Source organism: Caloenas nicobarica, chromosome 23, assembly GCF_036013445.1.
Source record: "Caloenas nicobarica isolate bCalNic1 chromosome 23, bCalNic1.hap1, whole genome shotgun sequence".
In the NCBI taxonomy this organism is placed as follows: Eukaryota; Metazoa; Chordata; class Aves; order Columbiformes; family Columbidae; genus Caloenas; species Caloenas nicobarica.
In genome coordinates, this window is record NC_088267.1 from 3,505,242 (window position 1) to 3,522,449 (window position 17,208).

The window sequence follows — 17,208 nt, forward strand, 5'->3', positions numbered from 1 at the left end:
AGCGCGCAGGCGCCGCCGCCGCCGCCCGGCCCCGCGCCCAACAAAGGCGGCGCCCGCCCGCCCCGCCGCCATCTTGGGCCCGGGCGAGGCGGCGCGGCCGCTGCCGGCGGGGACAGCGGGTGGCACCGGGACACCGGCCCCGGGGGGCTCCGCTGCCCCGCCGGGCTCCACTGCCTCGCCAGAGAGGGGCTTCAGGGTTATTTTTCTTTTTTCTGGCTCGTTTTGCTGCCACGCCGAGGAGGCAACAGCCAAACCAGCTCTGGGGTTGGCAGCTGCTCTGTGGTTCCTCAGGTGCGCCCTGTGGCCCCACTCCACCCAAACCCAGCAAAACTGGGCAGAAACATCGTGGTTTTCACCACAGAAGTTGGACTCGGCCTCCCCCGTGAGTGCGCAGGGTGAAGACACCGACCCCGCAGCGCAACTTTGGGCACCAAGTCAGTTCAGGGCTGAGGAGATGGGGTTTGTGATCCCGCTCTGGACGGCGTCAGGTCACAGAAGAAAACCCCAGAAATTCAAACTAGTGAAATGTTTTCACTTCTTACTTCAGGACAAGGTCACTAAAGCTCCTGGGTTTGGTCCAGGATAATTTTACGTCATTTTCAGGAGGCAAGAGGATAAACTCGGCCTTTGCTTTTGGGCTGAACAACCTTGGTTCCCAACCCCACAGGATCTCCGCTGCAAAAATAACTGAGAGCCCCGAGCGGAGCTGCTGGAAAAGCAGGTTATTTTAAGCAATTGTGTCTCGAGTTCCCTTACAGCCTCATCCAAAAGCTTTTTCTATCCTTACCCCAGTATTTTCAGTGAAGTCCAGTTGTCTGAGACAACAACAAACCCTCGCCTGAAATACAGAAGATGAATAAAGCAAACAGCTCTTCCATTTATTAATTAGCGACTCTCTAATATAGAATCACATCCCCAGGCAGATACAGAGTCTATTGACACCATATTTTCTCTAGACATTGCTATAGAATTTCCGAGAACGTCAAAATAAAAAAGAAAATACGCCCGTTGCGAACATCCCGTGGTTGGCGCAGGCTCTGAAAACAGGAATTCAACCCCGCGTTAGTACCACGAGATGTTATCCATAGTTCTAACACCTTCTAAATCCTTGCACATCAGAAATAAATATGTTGTGGCAATGAGTTCCACAGGTTACACATGGTGTACAAGTTTTAATTAAAAGTTAAATAATTTAAGACATTTGTTTACAGGCAACAGTATCGGTTGCTCACTCTGTACATTGCATTTAATAGACATCAACGAGGAAAAACAGAACATTTGGCACAAGAATGCCAATTTTTATTATTATTATTCTTATTTTTGGACACATGAACACAAAATATCCCTGCAGGCTAAAAAAAAAAAAATACATTGCAAATTGTACACAACCAGCATCTTATCGCAACATGGGGCTGCAACCCACCCATAACAGTTTAGAAAGAGTACCTCGTATTGCTATAGACATACATCCAGTCCAAATTTAATAAAATACAATTTTAAACATTACAAGTCTAACAATATAGAAACAAAAATTACATCATAAGTCAAAATGAACAAATGCAAACATTTTACATTGAAGTTTCAGCCTCTAGACATAGAAATATGAAAATGTCAATAGCAAGGTATAAGAAAATCTGTACGTGATATTACAAGATCTTTCCTCCAGTGCACAAGGAAAAAACCTTGCAGTTGAGACAGTATTGATACAATGCCCTCCCGCCCTGCCTTCCGAAAATGAAAGCAGAGCTACTCCCTTGCTATTGAGCAAGAAAAATCCTACAGCACATCCACGAAGGTACTTTGGGGGTCGGTTTTGTTAAGCGCTGGCTCTGAACTAAGGTGCCCACGTCCCCGCCCGAGGGGCGAAGCTGTAGCCGGAGATCTAAGGGCTCCGGCGCTGTGTCAGGGTGAGCGCCGCGCCGGGTGACACGTTCTGCCCGCGCGTCACCGCGGTACTTACGGCCAGGGCGGATCGGCGAGAGGCGAACGAGCGATGGCCAGAGCCCAGCTGGTCACAAAGCAAGCAGAACTGGGGTGAAAAATGGGATTTTCTGCCTCCGTCTTACGTCAACCACCCCCTTCCCCAACTCTTTAAACTTTGCTACATTTAAAACCTTTCACACCACAGAGCTAAACAGTGGCCAACAGGCGTTATTTATTAAAAAAAAAAAACAAAACCAAACCCAAACCACCCTAAGAACTACAGCTACAGAATGCACATCTTCCCATTGATTGACACATGCATCATGATTCAGTCAGTCCCAAGGGGTTAATCCAGATCGCCCAGCCCAACCTCCAGACTTGGACTCAGGCCTGCGTAGGACAGCGCTGCCCAAACTCCAGTCTCGGCCTCGTCATGGGCCTGAACTCGAGCGTTCTGCCCCCAAAGCCACAGCCCTGCGGCGCAGCGGGTTAACACCTCACTGAGCTCAGGTCCTGGCCTTAGTCGAGATCTAACGGCCCCCTAGTCTGAGGTTAAATACTCAGTCCAGTCACAGGCAAACAAAGGAGAGGCTCTCGCGTCACTCGATCTGAGCTGGGAGTGCTTGGCACTGGACAACTAACAAACCGGTGATAAAATTAAGTTATTTCTTACGCACCCTTGATTAAACCAGTCACATTCTTGCCTAGTGCACAAATGCAAAATAGCGATCTTTGATCCTAGAACCTAAAAAGGGTGCGCAGTTTCTTTTCAAGGTGCCAAAAGTTCTCCATGTGTGTTGGGTCAGTCAGAGTTCATTCTAAAAAGGGTTTTTTTGTGTTCTCCCTGAACGAGTACTGAGAAAAGCAGCCATCTAGCTGAAGCAGCGGTCAGTCTCTCACCCACATGTCCTGATTTTATTACACAAGTGAGGTATTCTTTAAAAAAAAGAAAAACAAAACCACAAACTTAAAAGAATATTTTTTTTTTTCTTTTTCAATCTAAACCTGTCCACAGTAGGTGCCAGGAGCAGAGTTCACTTCAGTCCCATTTTCAGCAGAAAAGAAAAAAAGTTTAAACTGAGACGTACTACTTGATAGAAGGTTATAAAACTGTTTGAAGACTAAGTTCAGTGTACTCTGGTACAACTGAAAAAAACCAGCATTTAGAAATGTAAACTTGAATTTATTTACAAGCTTAAAGACTGAAGGAAACAGCATTTTATATTGCTGAAATGCGGAGGGGCTGGTTCCTCGGTTCTGCACCAGCAGACAGCTCAGCAGCAAACCCCGCACGGGTAGCACAGACCACAGTGCAACCCTGGCGTTCTCCAAATTCTCTTACCAAAGCGGCGCCGTTGGCTCTAATTGGTTTAGGAACAAGCTTTTCATCTGCGCTAACTCAGGTTTACACTACGAGGAATCGAGTCTTAACATACGATGTTGGTGGATTCCAGGAGAATTCCGTGAAACCAAGCCCCTGTTCTCTATTACAGCTGAAAAAAGCCAAGCAGATTAAAAATCCCCTAATTTCTCGGCTGGGACGTAATCAGTAAATGAGCCGTATGCTGGTTAGACATTAATGCAGTTGTGTGCGCAACCTCCATTCCCAGGGGGAAGAAAAAAAAAGAAGAAAAAGTTTAAAATGCTGGTACAAGTCCTTAGGTTGCCTGTCACACGATACATTTAGACTGTACAGGTTGGCAAGCCTTCCTACACGTAACACCCAGTTTCCAAGCTTATAAAAAGATGTTGTAGACAGGAAACCAACAGTGAATATAAAACAGTTAAAAATAATTCTTAAAAAAAAAAAGCATGGAAGCGTGTCTTTTCTAATTCGTTTCAGAAACTGCCAAATTGCGTGTTCAGAAAACGACACGAGAATGTTGGTTAAACTCATGCACAATCCTCAGCTAGAAAACTACACTGTCAGGGGGGCTTAAAAAACAAATACTTATTGCCAAAGTTAAACCTCCTATGAGAAAAAAGTTTTAAAATCATTTAGATTTATCAAACCACACAGCAGCATAAAGTGGGCACTTTTGTAAAAGTTTGCAAAATACCTAAAAGCTAATTTTTTTTTGTTGTTTTTTTATCAGTTTTAGAGGGGGGAAATGATGGTTCAGAACTTGTTACGATACCATGGCAGTATTATTTGTAACCATTATAATTAAAATCTACTGACAGGCATCACTATCTGATTATATTACACATTCACAGAACAAGAACCACCTATTTGAACTCGCAGTATAGTGCAATTGCTTTGCAGCCAAAGTCTGCAGAGATTAAAAAGATAATTAGTAAAACCGACAAAAAACTGCAATACCTGTGAAAGTTATGTTTGTTAAAAGGCATTTACAGTAGTGAAGTCTAAAATCTCCATTAAAAAAATCTATGGCCCCACACAATAGAACAATTACATTGGAGTAAAACGTTTTGCCGGAACACGCATACTCACTAAGCAGTGCATGAAGACAGGGAATCGGTCATCGTGATAAACTAATGGGATGAGAAGATAACTTAAAAACGACAGCTAGCAAAATATTCAATAGAAACCTTTCGTGCCAAGTCCTTTAAAAATTTCAGGATGATCGGCCTTTTGCGCTTTGAGGTAAAAATTCAGTCCAATGCATCAGAAAAGACAGTCTATGAATTTCTACGACATAAAACAATGAAACAAATGGCTCAATTGTGTTGGTGCATCAGACATCGCTGTGAAGCACAGACTCAGTGCGACTGTTCAGAGCTGCTGGTACTGGGCAGCCTGAGCCAAGCTGGGCCCCGGCTGCAGCAGGAGCCGTTCGCAACATTTCAGGACCGCGCGGGTTGGGGGTTTTGCCCCATCTCCCCAGACGCTCTCAGGCAAAATACATGGTATGCTGAGTATCGTGGTGGATCTGCACCGCCTTTGCCAGAGCCTGAGGATCGCGGCCGTTGCTCTGTCCCGACACATGGCTGCCTTCGGCGCTGAAAAACGCAGAGACACGCACAGAACCGTGAACCGAGCAGTAATTCAGGGCCGTTTTCCGGCCACCAAGACGACGAGGCGCGGTTCCTTACCTGTCGTGATCCTTGTCCACCAGATGGTACCTGGCCCTGAACGCCACCAGCCGGGCGTAGTACGCGGGAGCCGGAATAGAGACTGACCGCGTACAGCGGACGTAGGTGTGACACAGCTGGTACGTCAGCAGCTGGAGTTCGTCTGCGGTAAAACAGTTGTCATCCCACAAGACCTGGTAGTGGGAGGGCCGGCTGGTTCCCTGCGGAGAACAGAGGAGCTGCAGAGCATCGGCAAAACCCGCGGTGGCACCTGAAGGTTGTACCTTCCATCAGCGCCCTGAAGAGCGAGTGCCACGCGGGCACTGAACTGATGCACCTGTACGGCTGCCAAGCAACATTATACAGGGGGAAGACGATAAAGATTTAGTCCCTCAGCCTGAGCACAGCAGAGCTGAACCGTTACCTGAATCCCTGCGTGGCTACAGAGGTAAAAGTCAAACTCAGAAGGATGCGTGATCGTGCTGTCCACAGTAGTGCCCGCTGGTACATTGCCGCTCTTACCCACCTATCGAGGAAAGTTTATTATTAGCCTATGGGTTTTTTTGGAAGTGACCCAAAAATAGCTCCTAAGGTAGGCTCTGCTCAAAGCTGTTTCAGAATCTACTGCTCAAAAAGGTGGAAAAATATTAAGGTCATTTACACAGGAGGAATGAAAATGTTCTCTGCGAGTTCATTTTTAGAAACTTCACCAAATCCAATTGGTGCGTCATCAGAGAAGAATAAAATACTTGCCAGTACCATTAAAATTGCAGAGTGGGATCAAGCCTACGCCAAGTCATTTGTGATCTGAAAACGCAGGTTTTCTGAGATAAATTTATTTCATAACCTTGTTTGCACTCACACCCCAGAGATCTGCTTTTTTCAAGCAAACCCGAGATCAAGAACTTTCCTAAAAAAAAAGGTTTCTTAGTTGGCTTGTGCATTTGTGCCATAGGCAAATCTTACAGATGCATCTAGAGACAGAACATGCAACAAACTGAACAACTAATTCAGTTTTTAGTCAAGAATCCCAGGCTATAAAAACCCAAGGCACAGCTCCAGGGATAGAGTAACACCTGCTCCAAAAGGGGCTGGGAACTCACTGTTCCATCTGACCGCTTGATCCAGAGCAATAAAAAAAGTGAGGAACGGGCTATTTTGGTAGAGAAAGCCTGTTACTGCACAAAACCGCTACTGCTTGTACAGATTAATTCGGTTTCAGTGAACAAGATGGACACCACCCCACTTAACCAACAATCTTACTTTCCTATTGCAATCACCTCCTTCTTATGTAGTCAACATTACTTGCCCTTTCAGTTTTGTCAGCGCAGAATAGTCGGGTGTGATGCCTTTTCTGCACAACAATGTAGGTTATTCCTGGTCTATAATCTTCTTCCAAACTAATACAGGCCTTCCGGATTGCTATCAGTTCTGGCCAAGCTACCTACAAGTAGAATATTTCACTGTAAGGTGCTAAATTCAGTACATATAAGATTATTTGCATTTTTTCCACATACAAATGCTGCTTTGCAAGGAACATGATCAGACAGGATAACCGCACATTGTGCTTGCCCAGGAAAACTCAATGAAACTGCTAATTGTCCCCTTAACAAATGCAATCCACATAAATACACATATTTTCAAGGGCGAATCCCTTTTCCCAAGCAAATACGAAACCGTTAGGCAATACCTGCTTCATCTGTCCTTCTGATACTCCCCCTCTGTAGTAAATGATCCTCGTGGGCTTGAAACGAGTGGATTTGTAGAACTGGATCAGTAATTCTCGCACCATGTTGGTCAGGTCCTGTATGACCTCCTGGCTGTAGAGCAGCTCCTGGGAGGTCTCCTGGCGCGAGGTCTGCACGCGGACCGTGGCGCAGTAGCGGCTGGGGTGCCCGTCCATGCTGCCCACCACCGCGGCGATGGACGGCTTCTTCCCGTCCCCCGCGGGAGGGTGAGTGACATCTGCGCCCAGAAAGATCACCGGCTGCTGGAACACCGAGGGCCTGTTCAACAGGATTGAGGCTTATTAAATAAATAATAATAATAATAATAATACAAAGAAGGCAGGTGAGGAAGGAAAAAAGTGACAACCAAACCATTCGACAGAACTAAAATCCTGTTGGAATGTCTAAGGACAAAGTTGTCTGCCTCCACCTCTCAAAGTCCAGAGAGAACAGAAAGTGAGAAGGGAAGCAGCAGAGGCAAAGTTACAAGCATTTATCACAAGTCACTCCCCCTCACTCATTTCTTTCCATCTGGAAGGAAACACAGTACGCTTGGGGCGGGGGCAAGGGGAACACGTAAGACTGAGTGAACCCAAAGGCAGGAAAAAGAGACATGGAAAGAAAAGCCTGTGTGAGCTTGTTTTCACACACTGCCGGACAGCTCTAGCAGCAGGTGCTCCTCAGCACGTTCTGAATGCAGAAGCATCCTCTGTCCACTTCAGACTGTGGGTATTTCTATAGCACGCAGTATTTTGAAAGATACCATTTTAGCAAACGAAACTAACTACACCATTTTGCTTGACAATCCAGACTTCAAGGAGAGCTTTAGATTTAATCTCACCTTTGATGAGGCACAAGCACATTGTTGATTCCTCCAAGCTTTGCATTTATCTTCAGACACAGGTTGGACAGCGTTTGCGGTGAGGTTTTTACCACATTCTTTACCTGAACACACTGAGTGGCCATTCCTAGAAGAGTGTCACCAACTCGCTTTACTTCAGCTGTGACAGAAAAATAAGTTTATGCTTTAAATTACCTGAACAGCCAGTAGTTCCATCTGCTTATTCTTATATTTTTCACGTTATTGTAATTCAGATCCTTAGAAGTTACTGACACAGGTTCTGTTTGCTCTCTGGTAATACACAAGCTCTCCCATCAGGCCTGACAAACCCACCTCCAAAACCCCCCTGTAAACAGAACATGTTGCCTGCTCTGTCTCCTTCCTACTGCTGAAGTGCTTAACAAGATGCCCACTTGCTGTGCCACTAATTAACACTTTACAGCCCCTTCTCCATACCGTACACAGGCGTCTTGCCAGGTAGAATCACCACGATCAGCTGCAGACCAACGTAAGTCAGTTTTAAGTGTTTAAACATGGGCTCCACGCTGTCCGCACCCTGGGCGTATTTGCAGAAACAGGGCTGGCCTTGGATGGGCATCCCTGCGTCCTTCGAGATCTTGCGCAGCTGGTCTGTGAAACTCCTGTAAATGAAATACATGGGAAAAAAAAAGAGTAGTTCAGGTTTTAGAATGAAACACTATCGTTGGTTATTTGTCAAAACAACAGAATACAAGTGGAATGCAGCCTCCGGAGCAGGAAGCACAGCATCGGTCGTAAGGGAATTAATGCTTTGCCTGGCTGGCCAATTAGGTTATGAACTTTTTTGTAGCCTCCTCCCAAGTTCTAAATATTTAAGACGCTGCAGAACTGTTGTTTCCTCTTTTTACTACTAGATGCATTAAAATCAACTTGTACTGCACATCACCTTTCAGAAATATGAGGAGAATAAATGTTGAAATAGGTATCTGGAATTAACAGGAAAATACTTACTTTAGTAAGTCTTCCCTGCATTGTTTTTGAGGAGCAAAACAGGCAACAGCCCAAACTTTAATCTCAATGCCAGCATAGAACTGTTTCCCTCTCATGTCCCACACACCTTGGTTTGGTGTGGCCACAGTCTTGTTCTAGGTAGAAACCAAAGGCAAATTAAACATAAAATACTGCTTTGTCTTGACTATAGCCGAACAGTGCTCATAGAAACGAAATCTTATGCGAAGATCTAGAGAACACTTGGTGAATTTAAAGTCTCAGGACGAGGTATTTCACAAAGCATGAAAACTCACCCTGCCTCCATATTGCAGCATTGGTGCAGGCAAAACTCTGCCTGTTAACTCCGTCATTTCGTTATGGACAACGATACCAAACTCCTTCAGATACGGATCAGGTCCACCAACCATACTGTTGCTTTTCACCTGGTGAGAAGAAAAGTATTTCTGTAACTACACTGAATGTTTCGGGTGACTCTGTCCTCTTTGCCATGAATAGGCTTTCTATTGAAACGGACTTGTTTGAAAGAAGTCGGATTTTTTAACTTCTGCAGTTCTTGGTCGTTCTGCTTATCATTACATACACTACAATGCTTCTGGAAGAGCCGTAAGACATGACAACGACAGACTGTTTAGCTGGAAAACACACTTACTAATCTGCTGATTTCTTCCTGTCGGTCGGGCGCAGATCTCGCAGTTGCTTTGATCATAGTGGATGTCTGATTGTCCGTCAGCTTCTTGATGCACCTCTGGCCGGCCACGATGTTACACACCTGCACGGGGACAGAGGAGGTGGCCTGATACCGTTTAACAGAGGATATACCACGCGCAAGAGAAAGTTTAGATTCTTACCTCAAGCGGTAAGTATGTGTGTTTCTGTTCCTGTCCTACTTGGAGACAGGGAAGGTGAGGATATTTTAGCTGCAGACTATACTTCTGCTTAAAATATTGAGCTACTGTGCACTCCATAGCCTGCCCATTTTCCAGCTGCAGAGGAAACCTACAACGGATATTTGTTCTGGTTAGACTTTTCAAGAATTTTTTTTTAAAAGGAAAAAATGGTATGGAAAAAAAATCTGTTCCAGACTTGAAACATTTATTTTCCTTACCTACTGGATCTCTTCTTTATGAAAATATTTTCTAGACTATATACTGAATTTTACATAGCCATTTTAAAAACTATAGCCTTCAATAACTATATTTAAAAGTCAGGATACAGCGTCCATTTTCCTGTGTTGAAGGAAATAAAGCAGTGGTCTAAACCCACACTATTCCTCTACTCCACTAAGACTAAACATTCCAGTAAAGCCACACAGCTGCTTCACCTCCAGAATCAACTATTCTTGCATAGACATACTAGGTATATTGTTTAAGATGTCCAAGATTTAAAAGATTCTCAGAAAGTGCTCATATACGTACGTTTGATGACTGGCTGGTCTCCGAGTAACATTGCAAACCCGGTATTTTCTCTTCATCTGGCCACAATGGGTAACCTCTACTTTTAGACCTGAAAAGCCAACACAAAAGTCATCTAAATAAATTCAAGCATAGGAGTCAACTTTGAAAAAGATGAAGGCAAAAAGGAAGAGGCCAGTTTCCCAAGTGCCTTGCAAATTTTCATTACGATGTAATATGAGCAGATTTCCAGTATTTTGTTGCAGCAGCTTTAGAACAAGCCTTTACCTCTGATTTCTTTGGTAAACTTGACACGCTGGGAGTCTGTAAGAGGTTTGGTTTGTTCATTGATGTTCTGAATGTCCAAGACCTCGCACATGAACTCAATGATAGGCTGGGCGCGATAGAAAGCAGTTGCTGACACTAAGATAAAAAGGAAGACATTTAATTTAGAAGCAGAAAGAACTCCTTTACATTAGTGAGACAGAATTTCCTACATACCGTCAATGTTGAGCATCATGTTCCACATGGCAGGTCTGACCGACTGGTGGAAACCGAACCAGACCTCCCTGCCACCGCCCAGGGGGTGATAATAACCTTCGGGGGGGGAGAAAAAGGAGCGACCCACAGGAGTGTACCTGAAAAAATTAAGAACATTTATACTTTGATCATTCCTTTTGATACACCTTTTTCCTACAGTGTTTAGAACACATTTCTACAGTACGTTAGAACTGTTTGAGGTAACTTATGGTACGCACACAAAGCCTCTACCGCCAGCGCAGCTGGAAAGGTTATAGCAAATTCCTGTTAGAAACATGACCAGCAGATACAAGTCCTGAGTTCAGATCAGATTTCCCTCTTCTAGTGCAAATTTGTAAGGCAGGTGTTGAATTACACAACCGCATCCCTCATCCCTCCTACTGTAGGGAAGTGCAAGACCAGAACAGCAGCAAGTAATAACTAATGCAAACGGTAAGACATAGGAGATGAAGCCAGGCAGAATGCACCGCGAGCACCCACCTCATGGAGGGCAGGTGCCGAGTGATCACGTCCAGCGCCTGCACGGAATCTTCAGGAACTTCATTCAAGTGCCCAGCCAGAGCTTCCAGCAGCAGCTGGAGGCTGACGACAGACACCCACTGAATTGACACTTTAAACGTCTGGTCCTTCCCCTCTCCTGGAAGCGTCACCTCCATATCCACCTGATACAGAAGAGAATTACGCACAAGCTTTTGTTACAGATTGCAGACTATCACAACACTAAGCAATGTTATGTTTTTCTCCTAGGGTATCCTTTGAATCTATATTTTTGACAATTAGTTTGTGTAGCTCTCTTAAAATATTACAATTGGTTTCCCTAGGATTTTGAAAGCTTGTAATTTATTCATCTGAGAAACCACACTGAGGTAACCTTAAGTGTAAATTTTAAGCAGTAATTAGTATGGTGACATCAAAGCTCTGGAAAACTGTGAGTCATTTTTTTTTTTAAGTCAGCCAATTAACAGCAAGATGTCTTGTGAACCAAACGGGAAGGCAAGGAAACCTTTTGGTCCAAAAAAAAGACTCAGTGGGAAACACAAATCTCAGAGTTGTAGCACAGTACTTGAGATGATTCTCACACAGGGTCAGCCCAAAGAGTAAATGTGAACTCATCCTGTGTATTTCCCATGGCACTGTACCAGCAAGAACCACATCCCTAGGGAGGAGAGTAGATGGAGGTTAAGTTTTGTAGCAGGACTGGTTGAATCGCAGCCTGTCAGAGCCAGGGTGCTGATGAGCGCCAAGGGCCCGTGCAGCCAATCTCGTTGTTCTTATGGACCAGCAGGACGTATCTCAACAGCACAGCCAAACCAAATGAGCATATTTGTCATCGACAACTACTTTATCATTTAGCAACAGAACAAGGGTTAGAACAGAGAAACGGGAAGTTTCTATCAGGGTGGGAAAAAAAAAAAATCTATTCGTAGCCAAAAGAGCACAACATATTAGTTCACAATATCACTGACAAATTCTCCAACTGAAGAGCTGGGAATTAGAAACCCAAACTTCACTAAAACACCAATAAGTTCCCAGAAATCCCTGACTGGCACTGTCTATCATTTCTGAGATGACACTAACACTCGTGACAGCATTTGGGTTTACGTCACTTTTCAAATGACACTGTAGCAGTTTTCCCACAGAAACTTAACAGTCCTAACAGCAACACTCACTCTGTCCCGGCCAATAGGTAACGGGTGCGCAGTGTACATGTTCCGTTTGCCATCGTATCCGGGCTGCCGATCACCAAATATCTGCATCTTGAAGTGTCTCACCATAGTATCCACCACCTCTCTGCAGAGGAATTTGAGTTTGGTTGAAGAACAGAAAATCTTATACACTTTAAAATTCCTTTTTTGCATTTTCTTAAAGAACACACATCATACCTGTTCACTCTTCGGGGGCGTTTTTCCGGTTTGATATCGACATCGTAGTGATAAACGTCGATCTTGGGGATCTGCACCTGGAAGTGGTTGGCCAGGAGGCGGATGGGTTTCCCCACGGTTCCCAGGCCGGGGCGGCGCGGCGGCTGGAACAGGCTGGCCGGGGGCCCTGGGGACAGCAAGGGGACACGTCTGAGATGTCACTGTGCGCAGCAGCCGCTCAGGTGTGCTCCAGCAGCCTTAAGCAGCGCTCTGAGGCTGCAAATGGAAGCGTTCCAAGTGGCTCAGGCTTCCAGTCGCTTGGAACTTACAGGTAAAAAAACCACGTTGCCCAAAGCATGTATAGGTTAGTGCCATAATTCATTCTGAAAATTCTAGTGACATTCATTCATGACTGTGGTTGTGAACTTCACAGAGAGCTGAGAAGGAATGCAACCATTTACATATTATGTACTTCTATGTAATGTAAAGATAAATATATTCCTACCACCATTTCTAGAACTAGCCAATAGCCACACAAGCCACATTTTTTCATTGTTTTCACTCTAGGCTTAAAGTTCAGACATTAATGCTGTCACTCTTGGCACACGTAGGACATACATCTTCAATTTTTATCTGAAAATTGATATTATCTGGAAATGAGTAAGGGATATTTTTATTCTAAACGAAATGAAAACCATATTTCCATATTGGATCTAAGCTAAAACAGTTTTGTCGTTTCCTTTCCATCGTGAACACATCGCTTTTGTTAATAGTTAAATACTTTCCCCTAGAGCACAATTTCAGCCAATTTAAAATTCCAATATGAAGAAAGGAGTGAGGAAAGGTTTAGGCTTTCTTCTAAAAAGAAGAATAAGGGAGAAAGCATAAAGTTATAGACTCCTAACAGAAGAGATAACTTCTTTATACAAAAGTAAGAGCTTCAGGAACAGTTCTAAGGAGGAAATTATTAGAGGCTTTAGAAAGTACCCACACACAAGCTAGTCACTAGTTAAGTCTTCCTCACAGTGTTAAGATAACATTAAAAAGAGGCTTTAAAAATCTATCACAGCCTCAGGAGCCTTCTACACTGGGCTTACAGGCCGTCCAGCGGCTACTACGCTACCAATTACAATTATCCATCTGAGGACACTAACCCCAGAGTGTTTTTAAGCAGAAGTAGCACCTAGAGCATGTAAGCAGCTGTAGCCCACTCGACCCGTGAGCTCTCCAGAGCTGCCGGGGGCACCAATGTCCCCACGACACCCGTCCTGGGGTTCAGATACTACTTTAAAAAACTACAGCTGCCTGGTCAAGCGTGAATCATCAAGGGCAATCAAAGTTTGCTGTGCTTATCTGGATACTAGAGAGATGATCCATTAATCCCGTGCTAATTAGTCTGAAGTGCAGGCACTGACCTCCTGCAAGAGATTAAATGACAACTATATTTACCCATTTTCCTCCCCCGCTATTGACAAGTTCTGTACACAGGCATGGCAACACTGACCTCAGTGGCTTTTGATGAAAGGAGATAAAACACCTTCTCCTTTCTCAAGTTATTCTCCCAACGATTCCAGAGAATAAGCTAAGAACTGGTTTCCCCTTTGAAAGCCAGGCTCCCTTGCAAGTCACACCGATTTTACCAGGATTTTTACCTGAATAGGGTTCTATGTGCTGTTAGCCCTTTAATTTCTTCCACTCTGTGTCAATTTTGTACTGAGCACCCCCAACCAAGTTACTTCAGACAGGAAGCAGTTTTACAGAACTAGAAGAGGATCTCCAGAGAGGCCGTGCTACATCACACACACACAGCAGGCTCGCCAAGTCACCCCTCCGCTATCTTCAAATCTGCATTCTTCTGGAATTGCACCTTTGTGTCAATAAATCCTTCCTATCACACCAAAACTAACACTACTTCGATTACACTAATAGTTTGAAGGGGAACCTGATAAGACGCGCAGACCACTTAGCTCAAGAAATACATCTTGGAGACGTTTGACAGAAGAATAATTACGGAATAAGACACAAGTAGGAAAATGCCACGTGCAAAATACCACTAGAGCTTGTTAAAAAAATTTAAAATGAGGGACATATTTCAGAAAGTATCATCTTAGACTCTCAACAACGGCTCAATGTCAAAAATAAACCGTGTTACTGCACGGCTCCCAGGTCCCCGGCACAGGGAGCACATCGCTGTGTGCGCTGAGCGACCTGCGTGCGCTCCCGGCCCCTCGCTGCCACTATCGCACCCACCGCCCGGCCGCCCCGGCCCCGGTACCGGGGTGAGTCCCCGCCAGCCGGGGCAGGTGGCAGCGGGGGCACCTGCGAGCCTCCCGGGAAAGTTCAGCGACCTGCTGCAGTTCCTCTTTAGCGGCTGCCAAGCCGCCTCCGAGCCCGCTCGCGTGTCAGCCGCCGCCGGGCCGTGCTGCGGGTCACCGGCGGCCCCGGCCTGCGGCCCAGCCCGGCCCGCCCGCCCCAGGCCGCGGTGGCTGCCGGCCCGGCCCGGCCGCGAACGCCCGGGATGGCGCAGGCTGCCCCCGGGGCCCGCGGCCTCGTTCCTGCCGCTGCCACGGCCCGCCGGGCCCCGCCTGCCAGCGCCGCCGCTGCCCGCCAGGCCGCGGCCGGGCCCCCGCGCCGCCCCCGCCGCCTCGCCCCCTCCGCGGCTCTCACCGGGTCCCAGCGCTTCCATGGCGGCGGCGGCGGCGGCCTCGCTGCGGTCTCCCCCGGCCCCGCCGCCCGCCCCGGGCCCCGCCGCCGGCCCCGCCGCCGCCGCGTAGCGCTTGATCTCGGGAATATTGGCTCCGGAGTGGGTGCCCGGCGTGGGAACGGCGGCGGCGGGGCGCCGGGAGGAGGAGGGCGGGGGGGCGCGGCGGGGAGCGGTCCTGGCGCTCCGCTTCCCCGAGCGGCGGCGCAAACAATCCCCCCGCTGCGCCGCCGCCGCCGCCGCCGAGACCGAGCCCGCGCGCGCCCCCGCCGCCGCCAGCACGCGCCGCCGCCTGCCCCCACCGCGCGCGCGCCCCCTGGGCGAGGAGGAGGAGGAGGAGGAGGAAGAACAGGAGGAGGAGGAGGAGGAGGAAGCGGCCCAGGCCCCTCCACGCCGCCCGGCGCCGCCGCCTCGCGCACGCGCGCCGCCCCCTGCCGGCGGGGGCGCGCACGCCGCCCGCACCCTTTCGCCGCCGGCGCGGCCCCGCGGCGGCAACAGGTGACGGTGGCGGCGGCGTCTCCCGCCCCTCAGGGCCCGGTCCCCGCGTCCCTTCCCGCCTTTATTCCCACCCCCCTTCCCCCGGAGCCCGGCACCTGTTCGCAGGTTTAATAATTAACCGAACGGTCACGGAAAACTCGGGCGCGCTCCGTGAGGGCGGCTCCGCCGGCGCCTTCCACGGCCCCGCCACGGGGAACTTTGCCCAGCCTCGTTAATACAGCCTGATTAACATCCCGGGCCAGCTAAACAGCCCCGATGGGATCTAAAACACCCGAAAAAGCAGCATTTGGAGAAGTCTGGCAAAGCACCGAGCACCTCAGGGCTGTGACTACAGTCCGGCCAACGTTTCAGGCCAAGTGCCCCAAAATAAGGGGGTTCTTGACTTTTTGCCTTTTTAAGCAGCTTTGCCGTTGCCACGAGCTGCTCCCTCGCTCACCCCTCATGTTCTCTTCAGCCAACAAGTCTCAGCTGACTCACAAGAAGGTCAGAAGTCAGAACATTTTATAAATAATAAATGCCGAGGCCCCTTTATTTGCCTTTTTTAACCTGCAGGGTTGATATTCTCCAAGTTGAAACATCAAAAACATTTTTAAATGAAACATGAGATTCTCATATAATTGCCCTGTAGGGCTACGCAAACAGTACTTTAAAATAACAAAGATACAGTCTCTGCCTGAAGAAATCTGCAATACAAAGGCTTGGTCCTGTAAGATGCTGAGTACAATTCAAGCCTATACTTAGTGCGTTATAAATTCAAAAAAAGTCAGCAGAGCAATTAACTTGATAAATATTATTTTTCCTGGGCTTGCCTTCAGTGACAGCATATTACTGCTGTTTGACTTGGAAGAAAAAAACATTAACTGCAGAAGTGTGTTCTACAGAGCAAATGTAACGATGAAAGAGTGCCAAACATCCCAAACTCTGGTCCAGAACAAGGCCCCCGATGTCCAGCCCAGCTCGCTGCTCTCCCTCCGGCTGCCAGCAGTAGGAAGCGAGTTGCAAATACCCCAAAGTTCCCTGTTCTGGGCAGGGGAAGAAGGTGACACGCACCTCGCTGCCACCGAAGCTAGATCAAACTGTTCTATGCTGCCCTGTGACTTCCTACAGCTCTGAAGAAGCCTCTTGAGCGTCGGGGTTGAGCTCAACCTTTGTGCTCTTCGGTGGTATCCAGGCCCAAGACCTGCAGGCTCGGTGGTGGCATGTGGTGGCAGCACTTTACATAGAGCAGACAGAGAAACGAGTTGAGGTGTGAGACTCGGTCGCACTCAGACTCATCTGCGCCCACCGGTCCAATTTGCACTCCCACTACCAAATGTTTGCAAGATATACAGGAGCGGCACCAGGTGCAAGCGTTGGCTCACCCTGGCTCCGGGGACAGGCCCAGGCTGCCCTCACAACTGAGGCACCTTGTAGGCCGCAATCTGAGCTCTGAGGCACCAGGGTCCACAGATCCCCGAGGCACCCACGCAGCCTGCTGCCACACCGGGAGGGCTGTGCACACCCGCTGACGCCCACCAGGCGACCGGAGCCATGGCCAGGCCGAACGCCCCAGCAGCTTCCCGCCCCCGGCAGCCGCACCACCCCAACCACACGAGGGCGCTCCTACAGGGGCGGCCTTATAAGGCGCGCGGGTGGCCTCGAAGCGCGAGTCATGATTGGGTCAGGCGGTGAGGGCGGGGCTAGGCGGAAAAAATAGCCC

At 47.7% G+C, this 17,208-nt stretch overlaps 1 protein-coding gene across 1 annotated transcript; it reads right to left on the bottom strand.

Annotated features, from left to right (window-relative positions):
• Positions 1-875: 875 nt before the first annotated feature.
• LOC135997629 (protein argonaute-4) lies at positions 876-15,061 on the bottom strand. Its single transcript, XM_065650361.1, has 18 exons — positions 14,978-15,061; positions 12,332-12,497; positions 12,119-12,239; positions 10,929-11,110; positions 10,410-10,546; positions 10,197-10,331; positions 9,933-10,020; positions 9,366-9,513; positions 9,167-9,286; positions 8,811-8,939; positions 8,518-8,651; positions 7,984-8,168; positions 7,528-7,687; positions 6,650-6,965; positions 6,269-6,403; positions 5,384-5,485; positions 4,981-5,180; positions 876-4,887 (listed from the first exon to the last, which is right to left on the bottom strand). The coding sequence occupies exons 1-18, from the start codon at positions 14,994-14,996 to the stop codon at positions 4,779-4,781; spliced, it is 2,586 nt and encodes an 861-aa protein (XP_065506433.1). The 5' UTR covers positions 14,997-15,061; the 3' UTR covers positions 876-4,778.
• Between the last annotated feature and the right edge of the window lie 2,147 nt (positions 15,062-17,208).